General features: G+C 43.9%; 1 protein-coding gene across 3 annotated transcripts in view; it reads left to right on the forward strand.

Annotated features, from left to right (window-relative positions):
• LOC132830661 (serine/threonine-protein kinase MRCK alpha-like) overlaps positions 1-19,428 on the forward strand; it is a 565,530-nt gene that overhangs the window by 527,706 nt on the left and 18,396 nt on the right. For all 3 annotated transcript variants that reach the window (XM_060848487.1, XM_060848489.1, XM_060848488.1), the window contains 2 exons: positions 8,767-8,829; positions 10,491-11,084. In XM_060848487.1, coding sequence (XP_060704470.1) covers positions 8,767-8,829; positions 10,491-11,084 — 657 coding nt within the window. The remainder of the gene's footprint in view (positions 1-8,766; positions 8,830-10,490; positions 11,085-19,428) is intronic.

Here is a 19,428-nt window from a genome sequence, read left to right on the forward strand (position 1 = left end):
ACCTTCCAAGCAACTCTATATGCTAACAGCTACTCAACCAATTAATTTAAGGTAATCATTCAAGCTCATAATGCGATTCATTTATCCCTGTTGGAAGCAACATAAAAGCGCAAGGAACCATTCTGTGCAAATAAAGGAATGTGTTTAAGCCTTCTGCCTTTGTGGGTGTATTCAGAAAAATGAAGATATGTTTTCCAGTCGCTTTTCCTTAAGGCACTATCTCGACCAATCAATGTTGAAATGCTAATGATCAGCAGCACCCTTTTTTCCTATAGTATAAATTGTTATGGCATTCTTACATTTGTCCTGATGAGTGCAAATAGTGGGGTGGACGTAGAAGGGGGCATTTGTCGACATATTATGAAAATCTTCAGGAGAAGTCGGGTTGTTATATTTGGTGATTCCAATTACCCTAGGGTAGAGTATGGGGCACAGATGAGAGAAATCCCTGCAGTGTGTGCATGAGAACTTTCTGCTACAGTACAGTTCCAGATATAACAGGGAAGGAGCTGTGCTGGATCTAGTCCTGGGAAATGAGGCAGGTCAGGTCGAGAGCGTCAGAGCGGGTGAACATTTGGAAAATAATGATCATAACAAAGTAAGTTTTAATATTAAGTTGGAAAAGGATAAAAAAAAGTCAATCCTTAAGATTCCATCTGGAAAAGGGCAGATTTTAGAGTACTAAAAGTGAAATTGGATTCCAATAATTGGATACACATTTGGTGCATAAAACAATGGATGAAAAATGGGAGAATTTTAAGAGAGAAGTGGATTGGGTACAAACGAGTTACATAACCATGAGAAATAAATACATGGTATCCAAAGCTAGAGTACCCTGGATAACTAAGGATATTGATGAGAGAATAAGGAAAAAAATTAGGCATATGATGCAGACAGAAATAATAATAGCCAATGGAAATCAGGAGGAGTATCTCAAGTGCGGGAGAAAGGCTAAGGCTGGAATAAGGAAGGCGAAGAGGAAGCGTGAGAGCAGGATGGCAGGCTGCACTAAAACAATTAATAGTAAAAGATTAGTGCAGGACAGATTGAGGCCTGTAAGGAATAATCAGGGTAAGCTTAAAGGAAACAAAAGAACTGTGGAGGCTGGAAGTCAGAACAAAAACAGAAATTGCTCAAAAAACTCAGCATCTGTGGAGAGAGAAAGCAGATTAATGTTTCAGGTCTAGTGACCCTTCTTCAGAACTGATTCGAGCTAGGAAACGGTTGATGTATATGATGACGATGGAGTGGGGGGAGGAGTTGACGTTTGGTGGTGATGGAGCACAGACAGAGAACAACACTTGGGGCAAACAATGGAAAGGGTAAAGGTCAGCCTGGGAGAATCAACAGCTGCTAGTGGGGACCATTAGTCATTGATATTGGGTTGGTTGTGGTAGCCCATGTGATGACAAGACTTGCTTTATGGAGGTTGGAGTAGGGAATTGGGAGAAGGTGCTCAGATATTAAAGGTCCTCAAATGGAAACTGAGATACTGTTGTTCCAGCTTGTGCTGAGATTTGCTTTGCTTCCGTGATGCAAGGGTTATGGCAGAAGTACTAAATTAATATTTAGCTTCTGTCTTCACAAACTTAGAAGATGGTGACAATGGCCTCATTGAAATGTGGGTGTTGAGCAACTGAATCGTACAGTAGTAGATAAGGAAGAGGTTCTGAAAAGGCTGGGCGCACTCTGGATAAAGAAGTCACCAGGCTTGGATTGGGTGCATGCTAGATTGCTGACAAGTAAGAAAGCAAACTGTGGAACTTTTGACAGAAATTTTCCAGGCCTCTCTGAGCAGTCAAGTAGTTCTGAGGGACTGGAGGATTGCAAATATTACACTATTATTTAGTTAAAGCACAGAGGATAACCAAATAAACTACAGACCTGTCAGCTTAACATCAATAGTGGGGAAACTGAGGGGAGGCCATGATACGGAATAGGATAAATATATACTTAGAGAAAAATAAGTGCATACTAGACAGTCAACATGGCTTTGTTCAAGGCACGTTATACCTGACACATTTAATTGAATTCTTTGATCAGATGACACAGACAGTGGATGAGGGCAGTGCTGTGGATGTTGTAGATTCAGAAAGCATTTGACACATTGTCATGTGTCAGATTGGTTAACAAATTAGAATATTTGAGATTGATGAGTCATTGACAGCATGGATTAGAAGTTGGTTAAAAGATAGGAAACAGATGGTTATATAGATGGGCATTTCTCAGAATGGAGACAAGTTGTAATTGGTTTTCCTCAAGGGTTGGTGTTTGAACCCTGACTTGTTTTGATTTTTATAAATGATTTGGAGATGAGTGTTGAGGGCAAACTCATTGTATTTCCAGATGATAATAAGCTGGGGAGAATAGTAAATTGTGAGGATGACACTGAGGGACCTCAGAGGGACTTGACAAGTTGGCTGAATGAGCAGACACCTGGCAGATAAACTTCAAAGCAGAGAAATGTGAGGTAATGCACTTTGGTGGAAGAAATATGGAGAGACGATACAGGTTCAATGGTTCAATTTTCAGGGGAATATAGGAGCAGTGGGACCTCAGGGTTCACGTGCATGATTCTCTAAAGGTGACCACGCAAGTTCAAACAGTTGTTTAGAAGGCTTATTGGATCCTTGGATTTATGTATAAAAGCAAGGAAGTGATGCCACACCTCTACCAATCATTGGTCAGACAACATTTGGAGGATTGTGTTCAGTTCTGGGCACCTTATTTAAGGAGGAATGTTAAAGCCCTGGAGAAAGTTCAAAGGAGATTTACTAGAATGATCCTAGGAATGAGGGACGTTAAATACAAGGGAAGAATAGAGAAATTGGGCTATTTCTCCTTGGAATAGAGAAGATTAAGGGGTGACTTTATTGAGATATTCGAATTTATTAAACATTTTGACAGAGTAAAGAAGGATATTCTGTTACCATCAGTTGGTGTGTCAGTAAAAGACTTCGACGTTTCGAGCATAAGCCCTTCTGATGAAGGGCTTATGCTCGAAACGTCGAATTCTCTATTCCTGAGATGCTGCCTAACCTGCTGTGCTTTGACCAGCAACACATTTGCAGCTGTGATCTCCAGCATCTGCAGACCTCATTTTTTACACGTGTCAGTAAAAGAGCTAAGAGTGAGATGTGGAGAAACGTCTTTACTCAGAGAGTTATTAGGATTTGGAATGTGCTGCCTGAGAAATTAGAGGCAGATTCCATAAATTCATAACCGTACAACAAAGAAATAGTCCAACCCAGCCACGCTGACTAAGTTTCCCAAACTAAACTAGTCAGCTTGCCTGCATTTGGCCCATGTCCTTCTAAATCTTTCTTATTCATGTACCTATCCAAAGGTCTTTTAAATGTTATAATTGTATCTATATCTACCATTTCCTCTGGCACTTCATTCCACATAAGAACCACCCTCTATGTGAAAAGTTGCCCCTCAAGTTCCTTTTAAATCTTTCTCCTCTCACCTTAAAAATATGCCCTCTAGCTTTGGACTCCCCTACCCTGGGAAAAGATCTTTGCTATTCACCCTATCCATGCCCCTCATGATTTTATGAACCTCTATAAGGTCACTCCTTAGCCTCCTATGCTCCAGGGAAAAAGGTCCAAGCCTATCCAGCCTGAATATAACTCAAACCCTCCAGTTCAGCAGCATGCTTGTAAATCTTTTCTGAACCCTCTCAGAGAGCAAGATATACATTTGGAAGTGATTAATTCAGAGGGCTACAGATATCAGGCAGAGAATGGGACTAGCTGGGTAGCTATTTTGGAAGCCAGTACAGATATGATGGGTCAAACAGCCTGGACATAAAATTCTATGATTCTATCAGAGTCTTCAGCAAGGTGTATTTGTTTTCAACAATATTTAAGCCCTTTATTACCAAGCAGTTGTTTTAAATATTAAATTATTCATTTTAGATCAGCATTTGAAAACTTTCAAGCAGACTTTCCTGTTTTGCTTCCGCTATTAGTGTCATTGTTGATTCAGTTGTGATAGAACAGTACTCAGGGAGTGTTGTCTTTTAGATAAGACAATCAATTGAGGCCCTCTCGCCATAAACGAGGAAGGAAATTGAGGAAGTTTTCTGGCTGGTATTTACCAAAGACAAAGATTAGTTGATCATTTTACTCTATAGTGGTTTTGTGGCTTTGCTCTTTGTAATTTAGCTGCTGCATTCAACATCATAACAAGAGTGATTATACTTCAAGAAAATTTATAGAACATAGCTTTATTGCACATGTATGACACAGGGTAAACCGGTCTGCTAATTTGACCAGATCCACAGAAAAGCTCACCTCGCCTCATAATCTGTTATGAGTGAGGAGAAAGTTCTTGCAGTTGCAGGGGAAGGTGCCGGGAGTGGAGGTTGGGTTGGTGGGGGGTGTGGACCTGACGAGGGAGTCACGGAGGGAGTGGTCTTTTCGGAACGCTGATAGGGGAGGGGAGGGAAATTTTCTTGCGGTTGCAGGGGAAGGTGCCGGGAGTGGAGGTTGGGTTGGTGGGGGGTGTTGCCGGGAGTGGAGGTTGGGTTGGTGGGGGGTGTTGCCGGGAGTGGAGTTGGGTTGGTGGGGGGTGTTGCCGGGAGTGGAGGTTGGGTTGGTGGGGGGTGTGCCGGGAGTGGAGGTTGGGTTGGTGGGGGTTGTGCCGGGAGTGGAGGTTGGATTGGTGGAGGGTGTGCCGGGAGTGGAGGTTGGGTTGGTGGGGGGTGTTGCCGGGAGTGGAGGTTGGGTTGGTGGGGGGTGTGCAAAACTTGCGCCCACACCTCCTCCCTTACTTCTCTCCAAAGCCCCAAGGGATCCTTCCATATCCGCCACAAATTCACCTGCACCTCCACACACATCATTTACTGCATCCGCTGCACCCGATGTGGCCTCCTCTATATTGGGGAGACAGGCTGCCTACTTGCGGAACGTTTCAGAGAACACCTCTGGGACACCCGGACCAACCAACCCAACCACCCTGTGGCTCAACATTTCAACTCCCCCTCCCACTCCACCAAGGACATGCAGGTCCTTGGACTTCTCCATCGCCAGATCATAGCAACACGACGGTTGGAGGAAGAGCGCCTTATTTTCCGCCTAGGAACCCTCCAACCACAAGGGATGAACTCAGATTTCTCCAGTTTCCTCATTTCCCCTCCCCCAACCTTGTCTCAGTCAAATCCCTCGAACTCAACACCGCCCTCCTAACCTGCAATCTTCTTCCGTGCCCACCCCCACTCCGGCCTAACACCCTCACCTTGACCTCCCTCCACCTATCACATCTCCAACGCCCCTCCCCCAAGACCGTCCTCCCTACCTTCTATCTTAGCCTGCTGGACACACTTTCCTCATTCCTGAAGAAGGGTTTATGCCCGAAATGTTGATTCTCTTGTTCCTTGGATGCTGCCTGACCTGCTGCGCTTTTCCAGCAACACATTTTCAGCGCTAAAGTATGAGTGACCAAGGACGACAAAAATCTTCTGATGTAAAGAAATAAAAATTAACAATTTATTCTTAAACCCCGAGAAACGCAAGAACATTAAACAACATGCTAGCCAGGATAGGAAATGACACAATAGGCAGGATGAGCACGTGGCTTGAGGGATGGTGTAGGAGGGAGGGGGTTCAGATTTGTGGGACATTGGGACCGGTTTGGGGAAGGTGGAACTATTACAAACTGGATGGTCTACACCTGAACCAGACCGGAACTAACGTCCTTGGGAGAGTTTTTGCTATTGCTGTTGGGGAGGTTTTAAATTAATGTGGCAGGGGGCTGGGAACCAGAAGAGAAGACTAGTAGACAGTGAGGTGGAGACTAGAGACTGTAAGGATCATGAAGTTAGCATTACCAAGGAGAAGAGTAGGCAGAGAGCAGATGAACGCAAAGGAACTGGCAGCCTGAAACCTACTGAGCTCCTCCAACAATTTCTGTTTTATTTCAACCTCCAGCATCTGCAGTTCTTTATTTTTCTGTCAGAATTACTACCTGAGCTACAGGCAAACTGGCATGCAGGAAGTAAAGTCAAGGAAATAAAAGTGTGACTCTAAGATTAGTGTGAGTGAAATGGGTTTCAGATTGAGAGGCACTGGCACCAGTACTTGGATAGAAAGGAGCTGTTCTGATGGGATGGGCTTCACTTGAACCATGCTAAGACCAATTTCCTGGCAAATTGAATAACGAGGGCTGGATTACCAGGCAGCAGTAAAACGCAGAATGGGGTAGGAAAGGACAAAGTATGCAAACAGAAAAACAGCAGTAAATACAGTCAAAGAGGGGAAAATAGTAAAAAGGCAAAATTAATGGTTCCTTACTTGAATGGGATGTGAAGCTGAACTGTTAGTGGGATGCAGACAAGTTATAGTGTGATTTGGACAAGTTGAGGGAGTGCACAAATGCATGACAGGTGAAGTGTAATGTAGATGACAATGAGGTTATCCACTTTGATAGCAAAAACAGGAATGCAGATTATGATGTGAATGGTGAAACTGTAGTGGATGTAGGTTTGCTCGCTGAGATGGGAGGTTCATTTCCAGACATTTTGTCACCCTAGTAGGTAACATCTTCAGTGGGCCTCAGGCGAAGCAGTGTACATGATTCCTGTTTTCTATTGATATGTTTGGGTTTCTTTGGATTGGTGATGTCATTTCCTGTGGTGATGACATTTCCTGTTCTTTTTCTCAGGGGATGGTAGATGGGGTCTAACTCGATATATTTTTTGGTAGAGTTCGGGTTGGAATGCCATGCTGCTAGGAATTCTTGTGCATGTCTCTATTTGGCTTGTTCTAGCTTGGATGTGTTGTCCCAGTCGAGGTGGTGTCCTCCCTAATCTGTATGTAAGGATATCAGTGAGAGAGGTTCATGTTGTTTTGTGGCTAGTTTGGTGTTTATAAATCCTGGTGGCTAGTTTTATGCCTGTTTGTCCAATGTAGTATTTGTTACAGTTCTTACATGTATTTGGTAAATGGCATTAGTTTTGCTTGTCGACTGTACAGGGACTTTCAAGTTCCTTAGCTGCTGGTTTAGTGTGTTGGTGGATTTGTAGGCTACCATGATACCAAGGGATCTGAGTATACAGACCCTGTACAGACAACGAGTAAAACTAATGCCATTTACAAAATACCGTGTAAGAACTGTAACAAACACTACATTCGACAAACAGGCAGAAAACTAGCCACCAGGATACACGAACACCAACTAGCCAAAAAATGACATGACCCTCTCTCACTAGTATCATACTGATGAGGAAGGACACCACTTCAACTGGGACAACACATCCATCTTAGGACAAGCCAAACAGAGGCATGCACGAGAATTCCGAGAAGCATGGCATTCCAACCGGAACTCTATCAACAAACACATCAAGTTAGACCACATCTAACACCCTCTGAGAAAAAGAACAGGAAATGACTTCACCAACCCAAAAAAACCCAAACATATCAATAGAAAGCAGGAATCATGTACACTGCTTCGCCTGAGGCCCACTGAAGATGTTACCTAGTAAGGTTCCTCACTCTTTAACCAATTATTAAATTCTATCACATTATGATCACTACTTCCTAGGGGATTTTTTCCTTGGAGGTAATTTATTAAACCTGCCTTATTACCCATTACCCTATCCAAGATACCCTGCTCCCTGGTTAGTTTCAGTCAGAAGTCACAAAACACCAGGTTATAGTCCAACAGGTTTATTTGGAAGCACACTAGCTTTCGGAGCGCCGCTCCTTCATCAGGTTCATGAAGGGGTTGCGTTCTGGAAGGTTGTGATTTCAAATAAACCTGTTGAACTCTAACCTGGTATCATGTGACTGCTGGCTTTGACCACCTCTGTCCAGTACGGGCATTTCCACAACCACCTGAAGGAGCGACGCTCTGTAAGCTAGTGCCTCCAAATAAACCTGTTGGATACTCACCTGTGTTATGCAATTTTTTAATTTTGTACACCCCAGTCCAACACCAGCACCTGCAAGTCATGGCAGCTCCACAGGTTGGTTTCATGGCATAGTGCTCTATGAAATTATTCCTAATGCACTTTATGAATTTGTTGTCATATTCTTTTAATAAGTATGAAAATTAAAGTCACCCATAAGTATTCTTCTGTTCTTTTTCCATTGCTCCTACTATTTGTTGATTTGTACCCCTTTCCCACAGAGTGGCCACTGTTTGGGGGTCTGCACACTACTCCGACAAATGTTTTACTTTCCTTGTTTTTTTCCAACTTCTACCCAATGTACTGTAGATTATCCAAACCAGGATGTCATTTCATATCTTATTAAATAGGGATGGTGAGGGTGCTGTCTGGGACATTGTCTGCAAGATATGACAGGTTTCTCAATTTTGGCACTATACCCCAAGTATTAGTGAGTAGAACTTTTCAGGGTCAACTGGCCTCCATTTGCCATTCAAATATGGCGAAGAATCAAACCTCAGACTGGTACACTATTAATACCTGAGGTTGGCAGTGCAGTGGACTGCTAACGCATAGCACATTGTGAAGAAGGGTCACTGGACCAGAAACATTAACTCTGCTTTCTTTCCACAGATGCTGCCAGGCCTGCTGTGTTTTTCCAGCAATTTCTGTTTTTGTTTCTGATTTCCAGGCTCCACAGTTCTTTGGGATTTTTTTTGTGACTGGTGCTGTGATAACTTGAAACAGTGTTTTTCTGGCACTATGTGGTTGATGTCTAGCACCTTTGTTAGGCATGAAATACAAGCCAGGAGGAGAAAACCATGATACAGATGGTAAATATTAACACCTCTTCCCCTCGCTTCACTGCATTCCAGATCATGAAAGGATAGCACTGGGAAATGAAGAAGGATTGTTTGTAGTCCATGTCACCAAAGATGGTAAGCAGATTTCTTTCTAACACCATGATTGATTTAGATCCTGTACAATTCCACATGTAATAATATTTCAGTTTATTACCAACATAAACAACAACTTTTGTTTTGTGCTTTCTCCCTTTAAGTGCTTGATCTTCTCTGGTGTTAATTTGCCATTTTTTTTAACATAATTTGTTCATGAGATGTGGTCACCATAGTCTAAGCCAGTAAATTTTCTTACAGAGTTTCCTTATATAGATACTTCACTGGCAAAGATGTGAAAATGCAATTCAGAATTAATCTTCTCCACAGAATCCCTGCAGTGTGGAAGCAGGCTATTCCGCCCATCATGTCCCCACCAACCCTCCAAAGAGCGTCCCACCCATCCCCGTAACCTTGTATTTCACATGGCTAACCCATCTAACTTGCGTATCTTTGGACTGTGGGACAAAACCGGAGCGCCAGGAGGAAATCTATGCAGAGAGAATGTGCAAACACCACACGGAGAGTCACCCAGAAGCTTGTATCGAACCTGGGTCCCTGGCAGTGTGTGGCAGCAGGGCTAACCACTGAGACACCGTGCCATCCTATGTCCTGCCTCTTCCAATGGGGACTGATCTACATGTCACAATCAGAATGGATAGCATGCCATTAAATAGAAACGGAAAGCCTGTACAAAAATATCGTGACCCTACCCCCCACAAATTAGCCAAGTGCCTGCTCTCTGTCTGAAAACTACCAGCTTCCTAGCTGACACTTTTGAAATCCACAAAACTGGTCTTGCTCAGAATGTGGTTCATTGTTGGATTACTGACTTGCACTCTCTGCCACTTCACTCAGTGTCATTTGCTTGATTTCCCTGACACTCCCTTTCCCTGACACTGGTCCTTAATACTGACTTTCCCCGGCACTCGCTTTCACTCCAGCACCTATTTTACCCCTGACTTTCATTTACCCCCCTCACTACCCCCCCCCCTTCACTTTCACCTACCTAGCCCCACCCCCACCCCCACCCCCTCCAAGCCAGCACTCCTCCCTCCTCACTCTCACTTCCCCCTTCAGGACAGTGACAATTATGATGTGACTCCACCTTTTCTCAGAACTGTAGGAAGAAAAGGCTTTTGAGGATCTTGTGTCGGATTCTCGACTTCAAATGCATGGTCAGGAATTACCCTTCATGCTGGCTGGGAAAGAGGGGAGCTTACTCTCATTCTGTGTGGGTTGGGAGATGGTTTCAGTCCACTGCTAGACAAATTGCAGATGAAATGAATGTGAAGGAAAGGAAATGACTTTATCTAAGCACGTATCACAGCGCGCAAACATCTTGAGGAACTTTATTGTGTCCTCAGTGACTCCGTGGAAACACTGTCATCGGTCAGACGTCACGAGATTAAGTCCCATTCCATGAGAGGGGTACCATCTTAGGTAGATGTTAAAATCCCAATGCGCTGTTCACTGAAGAACAGCAAAGATCTTCCTATTGTCTTGGTCAATATTAACCCCTCAATCAGCACCACCATATCTGGTTGATGGAGATTGCTATGCGCTCATTACCTGCTCTTGTTGCTACATTGTATGCAACTGTGCCTGCACCTCATTGCATTTTAACATTTTGAGGATGTGAAAGTTGCTACAGCAATGTAACTATGCAGAATGAAAACTTCCTTTCCTCTTCTCTTTGCTAGAAATCATCCGTGTTGGTGATAATAAGAAGGTCCATCAAATCGAGCTCATCTCAGGGGAGCAGCTCATCGCTGTCATTTCCGGAAGAAACCGGCACGTCCGCCTCTTCCCCACTTCTGCCCTTGATGGTCGGGAAGGCGATTTCTTCAAACTGGTGGAGACAAAGGGCTGCCAGACTCTGGTATCGGGAACAATGCGCCATGGTGCAGCCACATGCCTCTGCGTGGCCATGAAACGACAAGTGCTGTGCTACGAACTCAACCAGAGCAAAACTCGTCACAAAAAGTTCAAAGAAATCCAAGTCCCAGGCAACGTGCAGTGGATGGCCATTTTCAGCGAGCGCCTGCTTGTCGGCTACCAATCCAGTTTTGCCAAATACCCGCTGCAGGGGGATGGGGGTCCCATAAGCTTACTCCACCCTGATGACCACACACTCTCCTTTATCACGCAGCAGCCCAATGATGCAATCTGTGCAGTAGAAATCTCTGGCAAGGAGTATTTATTGTGTTTCAGTACTGTGGGCATTTATGTGGACTGCCAGGGTCGAAGGTCAAGGCAACAAGAACTGATGTGGCCGGCTATTCCCACAACATGCTGTAAGTTGGTTTGTATTTGTAGATTGTCCAGCTAATCCGCATAGTACTTGGACACAGCCCAAAAAGTTCCTGCTCCCTTTTTCTGTTGAATTAGCCCATTCCTGCAGAATTCCAGGTTTATGGGGTGATACTCTGATGTACAAGTTGAGTGCCTTCATTGCAAGACAAACAGGAGGCATAAGAAACAACCACAATAAAACTAAACCAATTGTCCTTTTCCTTGATCATGGGGGAGTGTCCCTAAATATAATGCAATTGTACTTATTTGTGCAGCACTTTTAACATAATGAACCATCCCAAGGCGTTTCATGGGAGCATTTAGAACAGATTTTGGCACTAACATGGGAGGGCAGGTGAACAAATGTGCAGTCAAAGAGATAGGTTTTAAGGTGCATCATTAAGGCAGGAAAGAGAAGAATAGAGAGGGAATTCCAGAGCTGAGGAACTTTGTGGTTGGAGACAGGACAACTAATTGTGGAGGAATTAAAATTGTAAATACTCAAGAGGCAAGAATGATAGGATTGCAGACACCTCAGATGGACAACAAGACCTTTGGAGAGATTCTTAAAAAAGGATGAGAATTTTGAGAGCTTTGAAGTTTAATTAGGAACCAAAGTAGGCCCCCAAAGACAATTTAGAGGTAGGTAGCAGAGTTTTGGGTGATTTATGAAGTTTAGAATGTATGGTGCTGCCCAGAAGAACTTTGGACTGATTAAGTCTAAAGGTAATAAAAGCACAAATGCGAGTTTCCACATAAGGTGAATTAAAGTGAAAATTAGGTGAATTTATGGACATGGAAATAAGCGGTTTAGTGAGGGCTGGATCAGGGTTCAGAACCTCATTTGAGAGTCATGCATATTATAGACTTGGCCAAGCCCCCTCAAAACATGTCAAGGAGACAGCCTAGATCCTAACCTTTTCTTATTTTAAAGATGAGTGCTAGGCCTTACGTTCCGAATGCTATTCAGTCGGTCAAACCACCTGGCTTCAGACAAAATGCACATTATCATTATCATATATTGTGGTAAAAATACAGATAAAAGAAAGATTAGAATAACAACTCTATTTGAAAACTTAACAGCATGATAGATTATTTAACCAGTAAACAGCAACTGTTCCAATATAGTAACATCCCATAAACACACCTTTGACAAAGGTAAATTCAATAAAGTAGATTGTCTCATTTGCAATTCTAGCAGCAGGAAGAGAACTCCAGCTTTTAGCTGTTACAGAGAGAGGGAGAAGAGCTTCTACATCCAGCTTCAAGACCCCAGCATATATTACTGAAAGCTAAACTAAAAACCTTGGTTCTGTGGGAGCTTGACCCCACCCATTCGTCTACTTCTATTGTTCCAGCTTCAAAAAAATCCCCAAAACCTCCCAAGCTGTTTACTTTATTGGCTTAAAGCAGACCGCTCAGCAACTCTGTCTCAATCCCGCTTCATTAAAAAAAAGGACAAAATGCATCTCTTAAAGCCATGGTATCGTCATACATATGGACACCAAGGTTGTGACCTGTCTACTTCAACCTCAGACAGTTGCCTAGTGAGTTGGAGTTGGAGGATGGGAAGTGGAGTGTATGTGGGGGCCAGACGTGAATAGTTTTGTCTTATCAATAATTAATTGGAAAACGCTTCCTATAATCCAACATTCGATATTGATCAAGGAGTCTTAACAAAGAACATAACACACTGGGGAATGTATAACAAACTTACTTTCTAAGTTTGTTGATGGGATGTGAGTGTCGTTGGCTGGAGCAGCACTTATTGTCCAAGTGCATCCCTGTGTGACTTTCTAGGGGAATCGAGTCAATCTTATTGCTGTAGGCTGGAGTCATCTGCCAAATGTGGAAAGGATGGCAGATTACCTTCCCTAAAGAACTTTGGTGAACCACATGAGTTTTTATGACAGTTGACAATGTTTACATTAGACTGGATCTTAATTCCAGAATTTTTGAAATTAACTTCAAATTTCACCATCTGCCACAGTGGGTTTTGAACTCATCTTCTTCTAACATTATCCCAGGGTTCAGGATGACTAGGTTCAGTAACATAACCATTTCTCCAACATCCTCCCCCTGTGAATGGTCTTGTTAAGTATAAAGAAAACCACAAAATGATTCTCCAATCCAAGTGGAAAATTGGGTTTTCTGCCATGATTATATTTTCAGTTCAGATGTGTTCATCACTATGTACGAATTTCCTGCAGTTCACTCATAGTGAATCAGAGGAGACACTCTTTTCACTGAGAGGAATGTTATACAGTGTTAACATCTTTTATTCATTCAGGGTATATGGGCTTGGCTGCTGGACCAGCATTTATTGCCCATCACAAGTTGTCCTTTCAGAAGCTGGCGCGGTGAGCCACCTTTTTTAATTGCTACAGTCCTTGGGATGTAGGTACACCCACAGTGCTGTTAGGGAAGAATGTTCCAGGCTTTTGCCCCAATGACAGTGAAGGAACGGCGATATATTTCCAAGTCAGAATGGTGAGTGGCTTGAAGGGGAACTTGCAAGTGGTGGTGTCCCCATGTATTTGCTATCCACGTCCTTCAAGATGGAAGTGGTCCTGGGTTTGGAAGGTGTGTTGCTAAGTTTCTGCAGTGCACCTTGTAGATGGTACACACCACTGCTCCTGAATTTTGGTGGTGGAGGGGCTGAATATTGGGGCAGTAGTTCCAAACATTCGGGTGTGTTTTCATCCTGATGAAGGGCTCTGGCCCGAAACGTCGAATTTCCTGTTCCTTGGATGCTGCCTAACCTGCTGTGCTTTAACCAGCAACACATTTTCAGCTCTGTGTGTTGTTAAGCCTCTTGAGTATTGTTGGAGCTGCACCCAGAGCTACACTCATCCAGGTAAGTGGCACTATTCCATCACACTCCTGGCTTGTGTCTTGTAGATAGTGGACAGGCTTTGGGGAGTCAGGAGGTGAATTACTAGCGACAGTGTTCATAGCCTCTGACCTGCTCTTTCTGTGACTAGTTCAGCTCAGTTTCTGGTCAGTGGTGACCACCAGATAGTCAAGAATTTAACGAAGATAACGCCGTTGAATATCAAGGTTCAATGGTTAGATTCTTCTTGTTGGAGATGGTCATCACCTGGCACTTGTATAGTGTGAATGTTAGTTGCCGCTTGTCAACCCAAACATGGATACTGTCCAGATGTTATTGCATTTGGCATGCACTGCTTCAGTGCCTGAGGGGTCACAAATGTTGCTGAACATCGTGCAATCATCAGCAAACATCCCGACTTCTGACCTTATAATGGAGGGAAGGTCATTGATGAAGCAGCTGAAGGTGGTTGGGCCCAGGACACTACCCTGAGGAGCTCCTGCAGAGATACCCTGGAGCTGTGATGAATGACTTCTACAGTACAGGCATATTCTCCTACCAGTGTAAAACTCACTCTAGTTCTCATTGACTCTAATCTTGCTCAGGTTTCTTGATGTCACACAGTAATATATTATTACTGCATGTCTTGTGGATTGTGCATACTGCTGCCACGATGCATTGGTAATGCAGGGAGTGACTATTGAACATGGCAAATAGTGTCAATCAATCAGGCTGCTTTCTCCAGCGTGCTGTTAAGCTTCTTTATTGTTGTTGGAGCTTCATTCAGGCAGGCAATTGCAGAGTATTCCTTCATGCCTCCTGACTGGCGATTCAGGAGGTGAGTTACTTACTGCAAAATTCCCAACCTCTGACCTACTTTTGTAGCTCATCATTGATTTGGCTTGACCCAATTCAGTTTCTGCTCAATGGTAACCCCAAAGATGTTGGTAGCGGAGGATTTATTGATGGCAATGCCATTTAATGTCATGGGGAGATGGTTAGCTTCTCTCTAGTTTGCGATAGTTGGTGCCCAACACTTATAGCATGACTGTTACTTGCCATTTATCAGCCAAACCTGAATGTTGTCCACGTTTTACTGCGCCTGGACTCAGGTTGTTTCAATAGTTGAAGAGTCATGAAAGGTACTGAACATCGTGCAGCCATCAGCGAATATCCTCACTTTGGGTCTTATGATGGAAGGAAGGTCATTGATGAAGCCGCTGGAAACATGTGGTCTCAGGCCATTGTACTGCAGATCTGGCAGGAATATTCTGGAACTGAGGCAACTGACTCCCAACATCTCCAGCGATCTTCCTTTGTATCAGATATGTTGGGTTTTTTTTCTCATTGGCTTCAGCTTTGCTCAGGCCCCTTGGTGTCAATCTCTGTCAAATGTTGTCTTGGCGTCATTCTCACCTCAGCTCTTTTTTCATACTTGAACCAAGGCTGTAATGAATTCAGGTGTGGTGTGACCCTGGCAGAACCCAAACCAAGAGGCAGCTTGACCATTGCCACTAAAGCGTAATTGATGATATCTTCCAGCACTTTGACTATTGAAAGTAGGATCTCATTCCTGAAGAAGGGCTCATGCTCGGAGCGTCAATTCTCCTGCTCTTTGGATGCTGCCTGACCTGCTGCACTTTTCCAGCAACACATTTTCAGCTGAGATGGTAATTGGCTAGTTTGGAATGGTCCTACCGCTCCTGGCATGTCCTCCTATATCACTCATTCAACCAGCTTTACTTAATATCTGTGATGGCATAACCAAAGAGAACAATGAACAAAGATATTTTACAGCCCAGGAACAGGCTGTTCAGCCCTCCAAACCTGAGCTGATCCAAATCTACTGTCTAAACCTGTCGCCCAATTCCTAAGTATCTGTATCCCTCTGCTCCCCACCTACTCATGCATCTGTCCAGACGCATCTTGAATAAATCTACTGTGCCTGCCTCTATCACCTCTGCTGGCAATGCATTCCAGAGGCCCACCACTCTCTGTGTGAAGTACTTGCCACGTATATCCCCCTTAAACTTTCCACCTCTCACCTTGAGTGTGACCTCTCATTATTGAATCCTTCACCCTGGGAAAAAAGCTAATCTCTATCTACCCTGTCTAAACCCTTCATGATTTTGTAGACCTCAATCAGGTCCCCCCTCAATCTCCTTTTTTCTAATGAAAACAAATCTAACCTACTCAACCTCTCTTCATAGCTAGCACCTTCCATACCAGGCAACATCCTTGTAAACCTTCTCTGCACCCTCTCCAGAGTGTCCACATCCTTTTGGTAATGTGGCAACAGAACTGTGCACAGTATTCTAAATGCGGCCGAACCAAAGTCTTGTACAACTTTAACATGACCTGCCAGCTTTTATACTCAATACCCCGTCCGATGAAGGCAAGCATACCATATGCCTCCTTGACCACTCTATCCAGCTGTGCAGCAACCTTCAGGGCACAATGGACCTGCACTCCCAGATCTTACTGGATCATCAACTTTTCCCAAGACTCTTCTATTCATTGTATAATTCGCTCTAGAATTGGACTTGCCAAAATGCATCACCTCTCATTGCTTGGATTGAATTCCATCTGCCACTTCTCTGCCCAACTCTCCAGTCTATCTACATTCTCCTGTATTTTTTGACAGTCCCTTATGCTTTCTGCTACTCCACCAATCTTCGTATCATTTGCAAACTTGCTAATCTGACCAACAGTCCCTTCTTCCAGATCATTTATGTACATCACAAACAACAGTGGCCCTAGCACTGACCCCTGTGGAACACCACTGGTCACCTTTCTCCATTTCAAGAAACTCCCTTCAACTACTACTCTCAGTCTCCTGTTGCTCAACCAGTCCTTTATCCGCCTAGCTAGAACACCCTACACACCATGTGACTTCACTTTCTCTGTTACCATGGGGAACCTTATCAAGTGCCTTACTAAAGTCCATGTATATGACATCTACAGCCCTTCCATCACCTATCAACTTGGTCACTTCCTCAAAGAACTCTATTAAGTTGGTACGGCACAATCTCCCCTGCACAAAACATGTTATCTTTCACAGATAAGTCCATTATTTTCTAAATATAAATAGATCCTATCCCTCAGTATCTTCTCCAGCAACTTTCCCACCACTGACATTAGGCTCACTGGTCTGTAGTTACCTGGAGTATCCCTACTACCCTTCTTGTACAGCGGGACAACATGAGCAGCCCTCCAGTCCTCTGGCACCTCACCTGTGTTTAAGGATGCCACAAAGGTATCTGTCAGGGCCCCTGCTATTTCCTCTCTCGCATCCCTCAGCAATCTGGTACAGATACCATCCAGTCCTGGGGATTTGTGCACGTTAATAACCTCTAGCCTACCCAACACATGTTCCCTAGATATGTCAACGTGATCCAGACTAATCTCAACATGCATCATGTTCCTCTTGAGGTTTTAAGCTTGAGCATACTGTACAATAGCCTGAAGAGTTATGATAATGAACTAGCTACCTAGATTAAAAAAATTGAATTTGGTAAGTCCAGAATTTGTAGCTCCACTTTCACCTTCATGGGAACTAATTTTTTAAAAAATTCTTTAGTGGAATGTGGGCTTCACTGGCTGGGCCAGCATTTATTGCCCATCCCTAGTTTCCCTTGAGAAGATGTATGAGCTGCCTTCTTGAACCACTGCAGTCCATGTCTGTAGGTTGACCCACAATGCCCTTAGGGAAGGAATTCCAGGATTTTGACCCAGTGACAGTGAAGGAACAAGGGTGGGGAGTGGATTGAAGGGAAACTTGCAGCTGTGGTTTTCCCAGGCAACTGCTGTCCTTGTCCTTCTAGATAGTGGTCATGGGTTTGGAAGGTGCTGTCTAAGGATCTTTGGTGAATTTCTGTAGTCCATCTTTAAATAGTACATAATGCTGTGACTGAGTGTTGGTGGTGGAGTGACTGAATGTTCATGCATGTGGTACCAATTCAAGTGTGCTGAATGATATCAAGCTTCTTAAGTGTTGTTGGAGTTGCACTCAGCCCCAGCCAAATAGAGAGAGTTCCATTATACTCCTGACCTGTAGCTTGTTGATGGCACCTCTGCTTTGGGAAAACAAGATGTAAGTTATTTACCACAGAATTCCTAGCCTCTGACATATTTTGTAGCCAGAGTATTTGTATAGCTAGTCCACTTCATTGACAGAATGTTGATCATGGAGGTTTCAGCAATGGTTAGATTCTCTCTTGTTGGAAATGATCATTACCTGACAACTTCGCAGTATAAATGTTATTGACACAAGTTTGAGTGTTGCCCTATATGTAGACATAGGTTTCTTCAGTATCTGGTAGGCCGTAAGTAATGCTTAACATTGTGCAATCATCATCAAGCATCAACCTTCTGATCTTAAGGTGGAAGGAAGGTCTTTAATGAAGGAGGTGAAGATAGTTGGTCTTAGGACACCACTCAGTGGCATTCCTGTAGGAATGTCCTAGGTCTGAGGTGATTGAACTCCAATAAAAACAAGCATCTTCCTTTATGCTGGGTCTGGTTCCAATTAGCAGAGAACCATAGAACATAGAAGGGATAGAATGGACAAGGAAGACCTGTTTCCCAAGCAGAGAGGTCAGTTGCCAGAAGGAACAGATTTAAAATGGTCATTGGGAGAAGGGTTAGAAGGAACATGAGGAAAAACTTTCATGCAGAGAGTGGTAGGTGAAGGAATTCACTGCCTGTTTTGGTGACCACGGTGGAATCCCTCAACTAATTTAAAAGGAACAACACTGACCTTCAAGGCACACACTGCCTTGGTGCTGGAACATGAGGTTAGAATGAACAGCTAATTCATTCCACTGGTGCAGATATGCTGGACTGAAGGTTGTTGTGAATACTTTAGCCTTCTCTTTTGTACTGGTGTACTGGGCTCATCCATCGTTGAGGACAGGGATATTTATGGAGCCGCCTCCTCCAATGAGCTGTTTAGTTTTTTTAGATTAGATTAGATTACTTACAGTGTGGAAACAGGCCCTTCGGCCCAACAAGTCCACACCGACCCGCCAAAGCGCAACCCACCCATACCCCTACATATACCGCTTACCTAACACTATGGGCAATTTAGCACGGCCAATTCACCTGACCCGCACATCTTTGGAATGTGGGAGGAAACCGGAGCACCCGGAGGAAACCCATGCAGACACGGGGAGAACGTGCAAACTCCACACAGTCAGTCGCCTGAGGCGGGAATTGAACCCAGGTCTCTGGCGCTGTGAGGCAGCAGTGCTAACCACTGTGCCACCGTGCCGCCCTAAGTTGTCCTCCATCATTCACAACTGGATATGGCAGGACTGCAGAGCTTTGGTATGATCGTGGTTGTAGGATTGCTTAACCATTATCAATCACACACTTCTCCTGTTTTGTACCTTCACCAAGTTGAGACCATTTTGAAGTATACCTGGTGCTGCTCATTCCTGGTGTTTTTTGAACCAGGGTTGATCTCTGAGCAAGAAGGCATGAGTGAGTTGGTGCTGTTCTGAGCCATGTGG

The sequence above is a fragment of the Hemiscyllium ocellatum genome, chromosome 3 (genome assembly GCF_020745735.1).
Source record: "Hemiscyllium ocellatum isolate sHemOce1 chromosome 3, sHemOce1.pat.X.cur, whole genome shotgun sequence".
NCBI classification, from domain to species: domain Eukaryota; kingdom Metazoa; phylum Chordata; class Chondrichthyes; order Orectolobiformes; family Hemiscylliidae; genus Hemiscyllium; species Hemiscyllium ocellatum.